At 51.9% G+C, this 12,791-nt stretch overlaps 1 protein-coding gene across 1 annotated transcript in view; it reads right to left on the reverse strand.

Annotated features, from left to right (window-relative positions):
* COL4A2 (collagen type IV alpha 2 chain) overlaps positions 1–12,791 on the reverse strand; it is a 206,709-nt gene that overhangs the window by 23,943 nt on the left and 169,975 nt on the right. Inside the window, exons 28-34 of the mRNA XM_033177281.1 lie at positions 12,338–12,445; positions 8,032–8,253; positions 6,822–6,983; positions 4,593–4,763; positions 3,427–3,570; positions 1,769–1,891; positions 1,274–1,455 (exon numbers count right to left, since the gene is read on the reverse strand). Of these exons, the coding sequence (XP_033033172.1) occupies positions 1,274–1,455; positions 1,769–1,891; positions 3,427–3,570; positions 4,593–4,763; positions 6,822–6,983; positions 8,032–8,253; positions 12,338–12,445 (1,112 nt within the window). The remainder of the gene's footprint in view (positions 1–1,273; positions 1,456–1,768; positions 1,892–3,426; positions 3,571–4,592; positions 4,764–6,821; positions 6,984–8,031; positions 8,254–12,337; positions 12,446–12,791) is intronic.

Here is a 12,791-nt window from a genome sequence, read left to right on the forward strand (position 1 = left end):
CTTTGGACACTGTTGTAGGTGTCTTTGGTAGACACAGGTATCTTTCTTTTCTTTTCTTTTTTTTTTTTTTTGAGATGGAGTCTTGCTTTGTCAGCCAAGCTGGAGTGCAATGGCGCAGTCTCGGCTCACTGCAACCTCTGCTTCCTGGGTTCCACCGATTCTTCTGCCCCGGCCTCCCTAGTAGCTGGGATTATGAGTGTGCACCATCAAACCCAGCTAATTTTTTATATTTTTGGTAGAGACGAGGTTTCACCATGTTGGCCAGGCTAGTCTCGATCTCCTGACCTCAAGTGATCTGCCTGCTTTGGCCTCCCAAAGTGCTGGGATTATAGGCAACAGCCACCACACCTGGCTGGCATCTTTCTTTTTTAAAGTGACCCAAACAGCACACACAGACTGGCTAGAAGATCCTCTCAGCTGCAGATTTTGGGAGTGAGGGGAGGAAGACCCCTGAAGAATTCTGTACACCAAGGTGGGCCAGACACACAGGCAGGCCCTGGCCTGCCACTAAGGGTTCACACCAAGGGGCCCAGACCTTCTGATCTGCTCCGAATGTGCCCATCCCCCTGGGAAGGCCAGCCGCGTGCTGGGGACTGTGAGAGTACACTATCCTTACATGAAAGAGGCTAGAAATGGAATTCTAGGAAATGCAATCTATGGGGAGCCACGCTGTGCTATTTTATATACACTGTTTATACAGCACTCAAGAAAACTGCAAGGTAGCTACTACCTTCATTCCGCAGCTGAGGGAGAAGGTGTGGAGAAGAGAGCCCTGCCCAGGGTCAGGGCCATCACTGTTACCATCACAACAGCCTGTCTGGCCCACATCAAGTGCTCAACAGACATCTGCCGAACAAAGGCTGAGTCAATGGCGGCCCGGATGGGAAACCAGGCTGCCCGGCCCCAGGTCTACACTGTGATTCAGCCATGGGCTCTCAGGCCTGGTGTCACTGATGTGCTCAATTTCAGAGCTCCGATCCCTGAAAATTCAAGTTTTCTTCTCTCAAGGACCCCATAAAAATGCAGACAACATGCTTCACCCAACACAAGCCCACAGAAGGACCACAGCAGCTGGGTGGCCTCACACCACATCTGCACCGTGTCCACGTGCAGCAGCTCCTTACAGGGCTGTGTGGACCGCGCCAAGCCTGAGGCTGCCCTGAACCTGCCGCTGACACTCTCACCCTAGCAAATGCCAGACCAAAGCATGTTCATTAACAAGCAAAGAGGAGAGGAGCTCACAGAACGAGGCGAGTAAAAGATGCCCACTCACCCGGCTTCCTATGAATCCTGGGAACCCTGTAATTCCAGGGGGGCCAGCCACCCCAGGGAATCCTGGCAAACCAGGGATGCCCGGGGCTCCGATGTCTCCTTTGACTCCTTTGATGTGGCCGGGCCTCCCAGGCAGCCCAGGGATTCCTGACAGTCCTGGGATGCCTGGCATTCCTGGGATACCTGCAGGAAGACCCTGGGGTGTAACACTCTGGTGAGGACGCAGCACCTGCCCTCCCGAGGTTTCCAATGTTGCAGCCTGGATGCATTTTGCTATCCTAAGTGCTGCAAATCTTAAGATGGGAAAACGAGGTTACTCAGGCATCAGAGAACAACCCTGCACGGGCTGTGGACAAACGGGGTGTCCAGGGACGAAAAGCACGAAGAAAGCCAGGTGTAGGGCACGGGTGTCTCTGGGGACGGAGAGCAGCAGGAGCTGGGGCAGGCTGGGGCAGCAGGGACTAGGGGACCCCTGGCTGCAGGTCAGAAGACTCACCTTTTGCACCCAGGTACCCTTTCAGTCCCACAGGCCCTTCGTCTCCTTTCTCTCCTTTAATGTCTTTCATTCCTGGCAGGATGATGGGAGGTGGTCCTGGGGGCCCAGGGTCCCCTCGGCTGCCTGGAAGGGAATAGAGTGCTGTCATTTTCTGGGGGCTCCAGACCACGCAGGAGAACACAGGTGAAGACCTGGTCCCTGAGGCACGGGGGCCGCACGTCTCCCCCAAGCGGGGAAGCCTCGGAGAGAGACCAAGAGCTCTGGAGAAGCCTCTCCTGTGTCCATCGGAGTAGTCGGAGTTGGGGGTGGCTCCAGGGTCCGGGGCCTGAGGCCGGAGTCACTCAGCACACAGCACCACAGTGGGTGGAAGTGCCTGCCAGCAGACACAGAGGGAGCGTTCAAAGCCAGTGCGGCTTCCATAGGATGTTTTGTGAGAGGGTCATTTTGTCATGTGTGCTCTGATGGGACTGTGATGGACCTCGGTCACAAGTAGGAAGGCCCATGAGGAGGGCGCCAGCTCCCTGCCCTCCTGTAGGCACCTTCACAGGGAGGAGAAGCATGGAAGGGACGTCTTGGGGGCGTTCTGAGGAGCTGAGGAATTCCAGGAGGGGAGGGGCCCAGAGCTGCAGGCCGGGCGGGAAACTGTGCTAGTTCAGGCTGGGGATGCCCTGGAATCCATCCTCATTGGAGGAGTGAGTGAAATCTGGCTGAGTGAAAATAACTGAGTTTCATTCTCTAAGCATTTACTGTGTATTCAGTACTTGGCTAGAGGCTGATGGGATCAAAATCATAAATTGGTCCTGACCCCACAGAGCATGCCCACCAGTGGAGGGACAGACACCTCCATGGTTAACTTCACCCTAAGGAGGCTCGAGGACATAATTACAGTGGAGCTGAAAATTACTCAATCTTAAAATGCCATTTTTGTGTGTGTGTGAAATAGCCTGAAATCTCTGTTAACATGAAGACTATTTGAAAACGCCAAGTGTGAGTGAAAATCTTAACAAAAATGAGCGCCCAAGATTGCAATTACACTCCTGCCGGCAGCCTATGAAGGTTCCCATTTCTCCACCTCCTCACCAACACTCCCTCTCAGTCATTAAGTTTTTAGAGACCACTGTGATTATCTCAGAACAAAAGCATCTGAACAGAAGTCATGAAAATGTGACTTGTTAGTAATAAACTCAATGAATGAGGGGCCTGACCTGGGGGGTCTTGAGATGCCTGTCCGCGTGGGGGTTGAACCCACCTCATGTGTGGCCTGCGTTCTCTCTGGCACTGTGTTACCTCCTTCCACTTGGAGAGCTGTGTCCTCCTGTGCCGGATGGCACTCCCTTCTCTTGGAACTCATCTGTTCCCTGCTTTTCACCGGCCCCCTTCATGTTTACCACAATATACTCATGGTGGAATATGTTTTCATGACATATTTGCTTCTTAGCGATACCATCATTTTGGTTCTCAAGAGTTTCCTTTGGTTAGGATTATTCCCTTATCACATGGTCAGTGTGTTGAGGCAGGGATAAAGCCCTTGAGTTTTTGTTAGTTCATTTTGTTTCATCTCGCTTAGGGTTCCTGGATGCATGGGTTTTCATCAATTCATTCTGGGCAATGTCACGCCACCACGAAAGGGTTAGGAGGATGTTAAGAGAGGGACATACCTTTAAAACCTGGCTCACCAGCCACACCCTTCAGACCCGGGATTCCGAAAAATCCAGCCTCGCCTTTGCTCCCTGGAAAGCCGGGTCTCCCTTTGAGTCCAGGCATGCCCTGGAAACCATCCATCCCAGGTGAGCCTCTCTCTCCTTCAGAGGAAAAGAGAAAAGTGCTGGGTTAGACATGAATAAAATGCATGGGACATTTTAATCTCACGTCTCTGTACCGTTTCGGCAATGTGACTCAAGTAAGAAGATTCTGAACCTAAAATAGGGATTTCCGGGGACACCATCTTCTGAGCAACTCTCTCTGTTGATCTCTGCTATTAACAGACAGCATTCCAGAGTCAGCCTGTCTTCAGACCAGACACTGGCAACAAGGAAACATAAAGGTCAGGCAGGAAGACTAGGAGGGAAATCTGAAGGTGACGCAGGCCACGGGCCCACAGGCCCATCAAGACAAAGGCAGAGGGGCGCGCTGGAAAGGAGGGCAGCAGTAACACTGCACCTGGCATGGAAACGCGACACAGGACCATGGAAAGACAGATCAATGTCTCCAGCAACGTAAGGACAGACCAAGGTGTCTCCAGCAACCGAAAGACAGACCCATATGTCTCCAGTAATGGAAAGACCCACCCATGTGTCTCCAGCAACGGAAGGACAGAACAGTGTCTCCAGTAACAGAAGGACAGAATTGTGTGTCTCTAGCAATGTTCACGGGCTGGAGGGCTCTGCTTCTAGATTGGCCTGCTTGTGCTGAAATAAACCTATCCCTGTAACCAACTACTTTGCTTTGCTTTGGTTTCAAATTCACCAAATAACCTCTGGATCTGAATCCAGGCTCCTGAGTGGACCTCTCCACACATCTCCCTGTGCAGATGGTCATATTTACAGTAAGATGATGCTTCCCAGGCAAGAGCACTTTGTCTTGGCAAATTCATAAACTGGCTTTGTCAGGCACGTTGGTCCCACCAGCGTCTAAGCAGCATTAACCAGCCGTCCTGGGGCTGCTGTCTCCTGGGTCAGGAGAGTCCCAAGGCCTCCAATCTGCAGATGTGTGAGGCCAGCCCCGCGGCCCACAGAGGTGCCCAGCAGAGCTGTCTCAGGTCAGAGTTTATCAGACCCAACCTCCCCACAAAGTGACCCCGCAAAGGTAACAGTCACACAATTACCTTTTAGCCCGGGGGTCCCAGGCATTCCATCAATTCCTTTAAATCCAGGGCTTCCTGGATGGCCTCGCTCCCCTGCCAAGCCTGCATCTCCTCTGTCACCAGAGAGACCTTTCATGCCCACAGGGCCAGGAGCGCCTATGTCCCCAGGGTCCCCTCTATCTCCAGGCAGACCTGTCGGGAAGAGGAGCAAATCAAAGAGGGTAGACAGACACACACACAGGAAATTTCTCTTCTGCTTTTACAGCAGAAAGAACATCATCTTACTTCTGAGTGTTCGGTAAGAAAAGCTTCTTGGAAGGAAAGTGGAATGCCGCCATGTTGGGGTGAGTTTCCAAAGTGTGGCCTGAGCGGGACCCTGGGGCTGGCCTTTCAGAAGAGGTCTTTATCTGGAGGTTGAGGCTGTGCTGGGGGTGCCAGCCAACATGGCTTTCCCTCTGTAGCCTTCAGAAGCCAAGGGACGAAGCTGTTTGGATGCTGATCTGAGTGGGGGGCCTTGGTCACTGGGCTAGTCAAGAGCTGGCCTGTTCCTCGCAAACATCACTGGCTCCAGCCTGGAGTTAGTCTGGGGGACGCTCCAGCTGCCCATTTGCTGCCGCTGCCTCTTTGGTCTCTGTGCTCCCATCTCACCATTGCCACTGTCATGAGCCTGGCAGCTCCCAGCCCATAGCTGTCCTCGCGCCTCCCCCGACTCCAAGCCTTCCGAGAACTGCCTGCTGGGTCCCTAAAATCCCTTCTTAATGCATTTCTCTGTTAAAAACTCCCAAAAGCCCCCTCTGCCTCTGGGCTCTAACTCCTTAGCTCCAGCATTCACTCCTCCCAACCCTTGGCTCAATCTTCCTATCCAAACCCCCCAGCCCCCTCATATCAGATTCTCTTCCCCAGCCGGTTTGGGGGATCACAGGCTCCAAAGTGTTCCCTGGGCAATCCTGCCTCTGCTGGGGTGGTCCCCCTTCCTAGAGAGCACCCTGCCTTCGAGTCCCAGCCTTCTCCCCTGCTGGTGCCAGGTACTTCTCCCCTTGGGCTTGCTCTGACCTGCCTGTCCCCGCCTCCTCTGGGTCACTGGGGGCTGCGTGGCCTGGTCACTCTGCTGGCTTGCCCAGGCCAAGTGGAAGCCTTGTAATGTGTGTCTCTCCCCACATGAAGTGTCGGCTTCAGTTCAGAACAGGCTTTCCCACGGGTCTCGTCAGCACCACATGAGGCTGTGTTCAGCTGATTCTCAGTAGTTGAGAACCAGCACCACCCTATTAATACTGAGATAGGAGCCTGAACCTCTGGTTCAGGTTTGCTACCCCGGGAAGCCAGTGGCTAGTGTGGCAACGGGGGAGTGGGCCCTGCCTGAGTCCAGCCCCCAGCCCTTGGACACAGGCAAGGCCCCACATGGGGGAAGCCAGTGTGTGTCTTCAAGTGGTGCGGCAGTTCCCTAGGAAGACCTGCTAAGGTCCTGGACAAAGTTGTCGCCTGACTGGCAAACCAGAGAAGTATGGTAAGACTGAGAGTTTCTAAAAGGTGATTGTAGTCCATGGAGACCACTCCTTATTAAGTAATTGCATCTTTCCCACTTTTCAGTTACAGTGTCCTTTGGTGACATAAAACACTTCCTTAAAAAGCTGTTTTTCTGGACAAAACAAAAAGGTGGGAAAGTGTATTGATTCCTCCAACCTGCACTGACAGTTTCACTGGACCATGAGGTGTAGAAGTCTGGGAAACTGGCTGTGCTGAGTGCTGGAAGAGTGGCCTGGCCAGCGGTGGGTGATGCCCATGGATGCTGTGCCCTGCTGTCTTCCGGGCCACCTCTGCCACCTGCCTTGGCCTCTGTGTGGTGGGCATGCAGCCGAGGCTCCCCTCCCCACTACTCTGCTCCAGTCTACCCACCCCAGTTTTCCACCTGCTTCCAACTCACACCCTGCACTTTCATAAAACAATTTCTCCTCACCACATCAGAGCAGTGATTCTGAACTTTTGCAGTGGGAATTTCTTTCTTTTTCTTTTTTCCTGATGAAACCTCCCCTAGATCCTTAATATATATAACAGGAACAGAGGATGAGCCGATGTCTCAGGCTGTTTATGTCTCCTTGTTAGGCGAAATACATGTTCTGGTTTGGGAACCCCTGCAGCTCTTAAGGGGTTCCATGGAACAGAGTTTGAGAGCTCCACAGAGAAGGCAGTGCTAGTTCTCTTGGCAGGACCAGTGAGGACCCTACTTGTTTATGGGGGGGGCTGGAGTCTTACCTTCAAGACCTGGGATTCCTGGCAGCCCCAAGGGCCCCTCTTGGCCAGGAGCTCCTGGGAATCCATGCTGTCCTGGAGGCCCGGACAGGCCTGGCTGGCCGGAAGGTCCCGGAAGGCCTGGCTGGCCCTTCAGCCCTGGCATCCCAGGCATCCCTTGACTTCCTGCGGGAATCAGAGACAAGAGCTGTAGGGGCGGACTCTGGACTGTTGGTCACAGACAGCATCTCCCTCCACACACTCATTCTGTTAAAAGAGTACTTTATGCTTTTCTGGACTCTAGAGAATCAGGAAAATGCAAAGAAGTATAAAGGATAAAATCACGGTAACGTACACCATCACTCAGGGATAGTGACTACCACTGGGCATTTCCTTCCTGCCCTTTTCCATCCCTACAAATAACTAGACCTTTGCAGAGTTGACATGGCACAGTAAGTACAGTTTTAACCTAGTTTTCTTCACTTGACTTTATATTTTGAACATTGTGCCACATTTAAAAATAGTCTTTGAAACATTAAAATAACTATGAATGAATAAAACTCTATCACTGGAGACATTTAATGTATTCCATCGCATTCTCCCCACTTCTTTCACTCAGTGTGAACACCTGCTGTCCACAGCATCATCTTTCATTAAAGCTTGGGGCTGCGGTTCCCAAAGCCGATTTGGCATCCGTTGAACCCTTAAAGTCACTGGGTGCCTTGTCACTCATGAAATGTGGGTGCTCTACTTTGATAGAGATACATTGATAACATTGTAAACAACATTAACACATTTTTAAAAAGTATTAAGTTTTACACCACTAAAAGTGCATTCCAGATTATTCCTATTTTCCTTCTTCACCTCTGACTAAGCATGGTCAGGCCCATCATCTTTTCTTCATACCAACTGTACAGATTCTGCCAAGGAAACCAGTGAGCCTGTCACGGCCCCCGTCACGGCCAGGCATATGCAACTTGACAACAGATTACATCAGTTAATCCACACCTGTCAAAGTTCTCAGATGGCCAGACTGCATTGACTACAGCAGGTATCAAGATGTTGTCACAGACACTTTCTAAAGGAGCATTGGGAGGCCATGGGAGAAGGTACGCATGGCTGGCACCATAGGGCACTGTTGCTTCCTACCAAATCCCCTGGAAGGGACTGGGGTCGCCCTTGGAGGCCCTGTGCAGCTGGGATGGGGCCCCTGGCTCCCCAATGGGGCACTCACCTCTGAATCCAGGGGGGCCTCTGTCTCCGGGAAGGCCTTTAAACCCAGGCTGTCCAGGCACACCGGCATCTCCCCGTGGCCCGGGCTGGGCTCCCAGGACTTCTCCAGGAAGGCCCCTGTCCCCAGGGGGCCCGTCTGGCCCTGGCAGGCCGATGGGACCTGGGGGTCCATCTGGGCCAGGGAGGCCCACTGCACCTTTGGATCCTCGGGGTCCTATGAACCCTAAAAGGAAACATGGGTGGGCCCCAACCCACAAGTTAGCCTGGTGACGTTCTAAGATAAGTGTCAAAAAGAGGCTGGAAACAGCAAACATTTGGCTGTGGGGTCCTCAGAAGGCATTCCTCATTCCTCATTCCTCATTCCCCATTCCCCATTCCCCATTCATTCCTCATTCCTCATTCCCCATTCCCCATTCATTCCTCATTCCTCATTCCTCATTCCTCATTCCCCATTCCCCATTCCCCATTCATTCCTCATCCCTCATTCCTCATTCCCCATTCCTCATTCATTCCTCATTCCTCATTCCTCATTCCCCATTCCTCATTCCCCATTCCCCATTCCCCATTCATTCCTCATCCCTCATTCCTCATTCCCCATTCCCCATTCCCCATTCCCCATTCCTCATTCCTCATCCCCATTCCCCATTCCCCATCCCCATTCATTCCTCATTCCTCATTCCCCATTCCCCATTCATTCCTCATTCCTCATTCCTCATTCCTCATTCCCCATTCCCCATTCCCCATTCATTCCTCATCCCTCATTCCTCATTCCCCATTCCTCATTCATTCCTCATTCCTCATTCCTCATTCCTCATTCCTCATTCCCCATTCCCCATTCCCCATTCATTCCTCATTCCTCATTCCTCATTCCCCATTCCCCATTCCCCATTCATTCCTCATTCCCCATTCCCCATTCCTCATTCCCCATTCATTCCTCATTCCCCATTCCCCATTCATTCCTCATTCCTCATTCCTCATTCATTCCTCACTCCTCACTCCTCAGCTCCTCATTCCTCATCCCTCATTCCTCATTCCCCATTCCCCATTCCTCACTCCCCATTCCTCACTCCTCATTCCTCATTCCTCATTCCCCATCCCTCATCCCTCATTCCTCACTCCTCCCTCCTCACTCCTCACTCCTCAGCTCCTCATTCCCCACCCCTCAGCTCGAGCCCTTGTCCCTGTGGCCCTTCTTGGAACCTACAACCTTTGCCACGTTGTTCTGTTGGTTACGTTTCTTCTGCTTCCCCCGCCATCCGGCCCCCAGCCCTAAAACTGAGCGAAGGTGGACAAGCCCTTAACAACGCCTCCTTGGACCTAAATTTGCATAATTCATGGCTTCCCCTGCTTTGCAAATAAGAACAGCTTTTTGTAGGACCTTCTAGGTTGTGGTGAGTGAGGAACAGCGAAATCCCAGGGAGGCAGGCACGAGCAGGGCCATCAAAGCCAAAATGCTGCCTGCCGTAACACCTCCCTGGTAGAAACCCATCACTGTCAGTTTGGAAACGCTTCGAAGAGGAACGACACCCCTCTGCTGTATGGACCGTGAAAATCATCCCATCCCATCTGTGGATGGAGGGAAGGTGGCTGTCCTGTGTCTTTTGCGGCTGCCACTGGATCAAATGATCTCATCAGGTCACTTCCTTTTTCGGTGCAGTCAGCCCTGACGTGGCCTCAGAATGAACTCCCACAGCTGACAGTCACACTGCGCTCAGAAGGAAAGGCTTCTAAGGTCACCGCCACCCCCGCTGTGCAGCAGGAGAGAAGCCTACAACGATGAGACTGGCAAGTGATTCCTTGGGACAGGATCAAGCACGTGACAGGCTCGGCACTCCTACGTATGGATATAGAAAAGGGAACGTTCTCTGTGTTCTGTGGGGTGTATCCCACCAAAAAGATCCAATAAGCAGGGCCTTGGGCCCTCGTGGGCCTGTACAGCCATCCCTGTCTGCGAGCTGGGAGTGACTGGAACACAGAATCAAGGATCTGGATTAACTTGACGTTAATGAGCTAGACCGTACTCAGAGTTTCAACGGTGTGATTTACTCACAACGAAGAGACATGACTTTCCCTGGCCATGTGACAAGCTGTGCCCAGGGAGCCGTGTGCTTGGGTGTGCCCGTGTGGGTCTCAGATCTGGAACAGACTCTCTGATTTTTGCAGTCCTTGAATTGGGCGTTTTATCCTCTTCTGCACGTGGCGACAGAAGTACAATATATTTCAGCACCATAAAAAGTGACACGCGTTTCAGAAACCGGTCAGTTCCTCAATCGCCACCCACCCCGGCCTGCCCCAGCCTCCGCTCATGACGTAAGGGCTCACATTTGATGGCGGAACAGGCTCCCAAGTCACGTGGGCAACTGTCCAAATCGCCTGGCAATGGGCACATCCCATCCATTCCCCGCTACAGGGGAGCCCCGTATGGTGTTCACGCAGACATGGCTGGGCACTCCAATCATAATTACCAGAGAACTTTCATACTCACAGCAGGAAAATGTTCAAGAATCATCCTCCTCCTCTCAAAATCATGAATGCTTAAACTTAGTATATTTGAAATCACGAGAGTGGCAATGCTGCCCTTCTAAATACTTAGACTCTTCCCGCAGGGCAACACCACTCCAGAGACCCCTCCCCGGGGCAGAGGCATGCAGACTTCCTTTGCTTCACTCGAATGCAGAGCTGTTTTGACCAGGGTCTTGATACACACACAGAAAGTCCGCTTCCCAATTTTGAAAACCATGGAGAAACCATCATATGAAAGGAAACAGGGTCGGGGTTTGGAACAATCCCTGTGGGCTGCAACACGAAATTCAGAAAGATACCATCTATCAGAGACTGACAGACGCTCCTGCCTTGAGGCTTAAACCAGCTATCTGAGTGGAGATCGGGGAGGGGCAGGGTTCAGTCAGTCTTCACTGGGAACATCTGCAGGATGCTCAACCTAAGGGTGCAACAGTCCCGACGTTCTGTGATATTCCAGACATGGGGAGCGCTTTATTCAGTTTCTAGAGCCCGGCTGGAAAGGAATCCTGATAAGTGGGGGTCCCAGAAGGTTGCTCAGAATTCCAACAGCATGGAAAGATGTCATTAAAAGAAAGGGTGTGTTCCCGGCGTCAGTTCTGCCTGTTCATGAGACGTCTGTGGGAGATGTGGCCCCTCTCTCAGGGTGTGTGGTTACGAGGAAGTCAACTGTGTGGCTCAGGAACAGCCCAGTGAGAACTCCCTGGAAGGTAGGCTGTATTCTAGGGAGGAATTTTCTAGCAACAAGAGGGTTCCAATGTGCCACAGGTTCTAGGTGACAAGCGGGATTCCAGCAGAGGCTGGAAGAACCTGCCCAGGACCCTGTGGAAGGATGTTCCATCTTGGGTGGAAAGTTGTCCATCACGGCTTCCATGGCTTCATTAGACACACTACTGAAGATGTGTGTGGCCGGGTGCCGTGGCTCACGCCTGTCATCCCAGCACTTTGGCAAGCCGAGGCGGGCAGATCACCTAATGCCAGGAGTTCGAGACCAGCCTGGCCAATATGGTGAAATCCCTGTCTCTACTGAAAATACAAAACCCAGCCAGGTATGGTGGCATATGCCTGTAATCCCAGCTACTTGGGAGGCTGAGGCAGGAGAGTCGCTTGAACCCTGGAGGTGCAGGTTGCAGTGAGCTGAGATTCTGCCATTGCACTCCAGCCTTGGTGACAGAGTGAGACTCCATTTCATTAAAAAAAAAAAAGACGTGCATGCCCCTGCAATCAAGGCAGTGCCATCACACTCATGCACATCGCCTGTGGTACAACTGCAGGACACCTACGTCTGTGGACGTCAGGCTGCATTCCAGAGCACACTGACATGCAAGTGGGTACTCCTCACCAGAGCTGGTTAAGGGAAACCTCGTTTTCCTCCACATACAGATTAATGCCTTAAGCTCTTGCAGCCACATCGTGAGAGGGCTATTTATGCCTTTAAGGGTTCTCTCAGGAGAGGATAACTTTGTGTTGCCTTTAGAATGTTTAATATTAATCATTATTAACACCGAGGACATACCTGGGAGACAGGTGTTGCGGAGGACAGCCATTCCGCAACACTGTCTCCTTTTTCCTGCAAGATCTGTAGGTAGCTTCTGCAAAAACCCAGTACAATATCAGTGATGAAAATTCAAGAATTTCTAATCTCCCAAGGACAAATGCAAAAGTTGTCAAGTATTTGTCAAAACAGTTTCTACAAACTGGAAGATAATAGAGCTGGATGCTGACGAACCACACACAGGTCCCTGCCCTGGAACCCAGGGGCTGAATGGGGGTCTGATCTCACTCACCTGGGGGTCCTGGGAACCCTTCACGACCTGGGTCTCCTGGCAAACCCTTGGGCCCTGGTCCTCCATCAGCTCCTGAGAAGCCTGGGATTCCTCGGAGGCCTTTGGCACCTAAACACCCAAATAAACCACAGAACACATCATGTCTCACGAGGATAAATGGGTGTGGTCATGCTTGGCATCCGACTTAATGTGGATCTCATGAAACCGGGAAATAATGGCGCTGGCGGGAATGTCAGCCTGAAACAGCACCTCCAGGCTTACAGAATGATTTTCAGTGTTTAAAATGCTGTTTACGGACTGGAACCATAATAATAATAATATCCAATATTTAGATTCTACAGTGCTCTAAAGGAGGGCTTTGGCGGTGGGGTCAGAATGCCTGGCTGTAAATTTTAGCCCTACCTATTCTATCCATGCGACCACTGACAACTTTCTGTGCCTCAGTCTCCTCATC

Source organism: Trachypithecus francoisi, unplaced genomic scaffold (genome assembly GCF_009764315.1).
Source record: "Trachypithecus francoisi isolate TF-2019V2 unplaced genomic scaffold, Tfra_2.0 Lachesis_group18, whole genome shotgun sequence".
NCBI lineage: Eukaryota > Metazoa > Chordata > Mammalia > Primates > Cercopithecidae > Trachypithecus > Trachypithecus francoisi.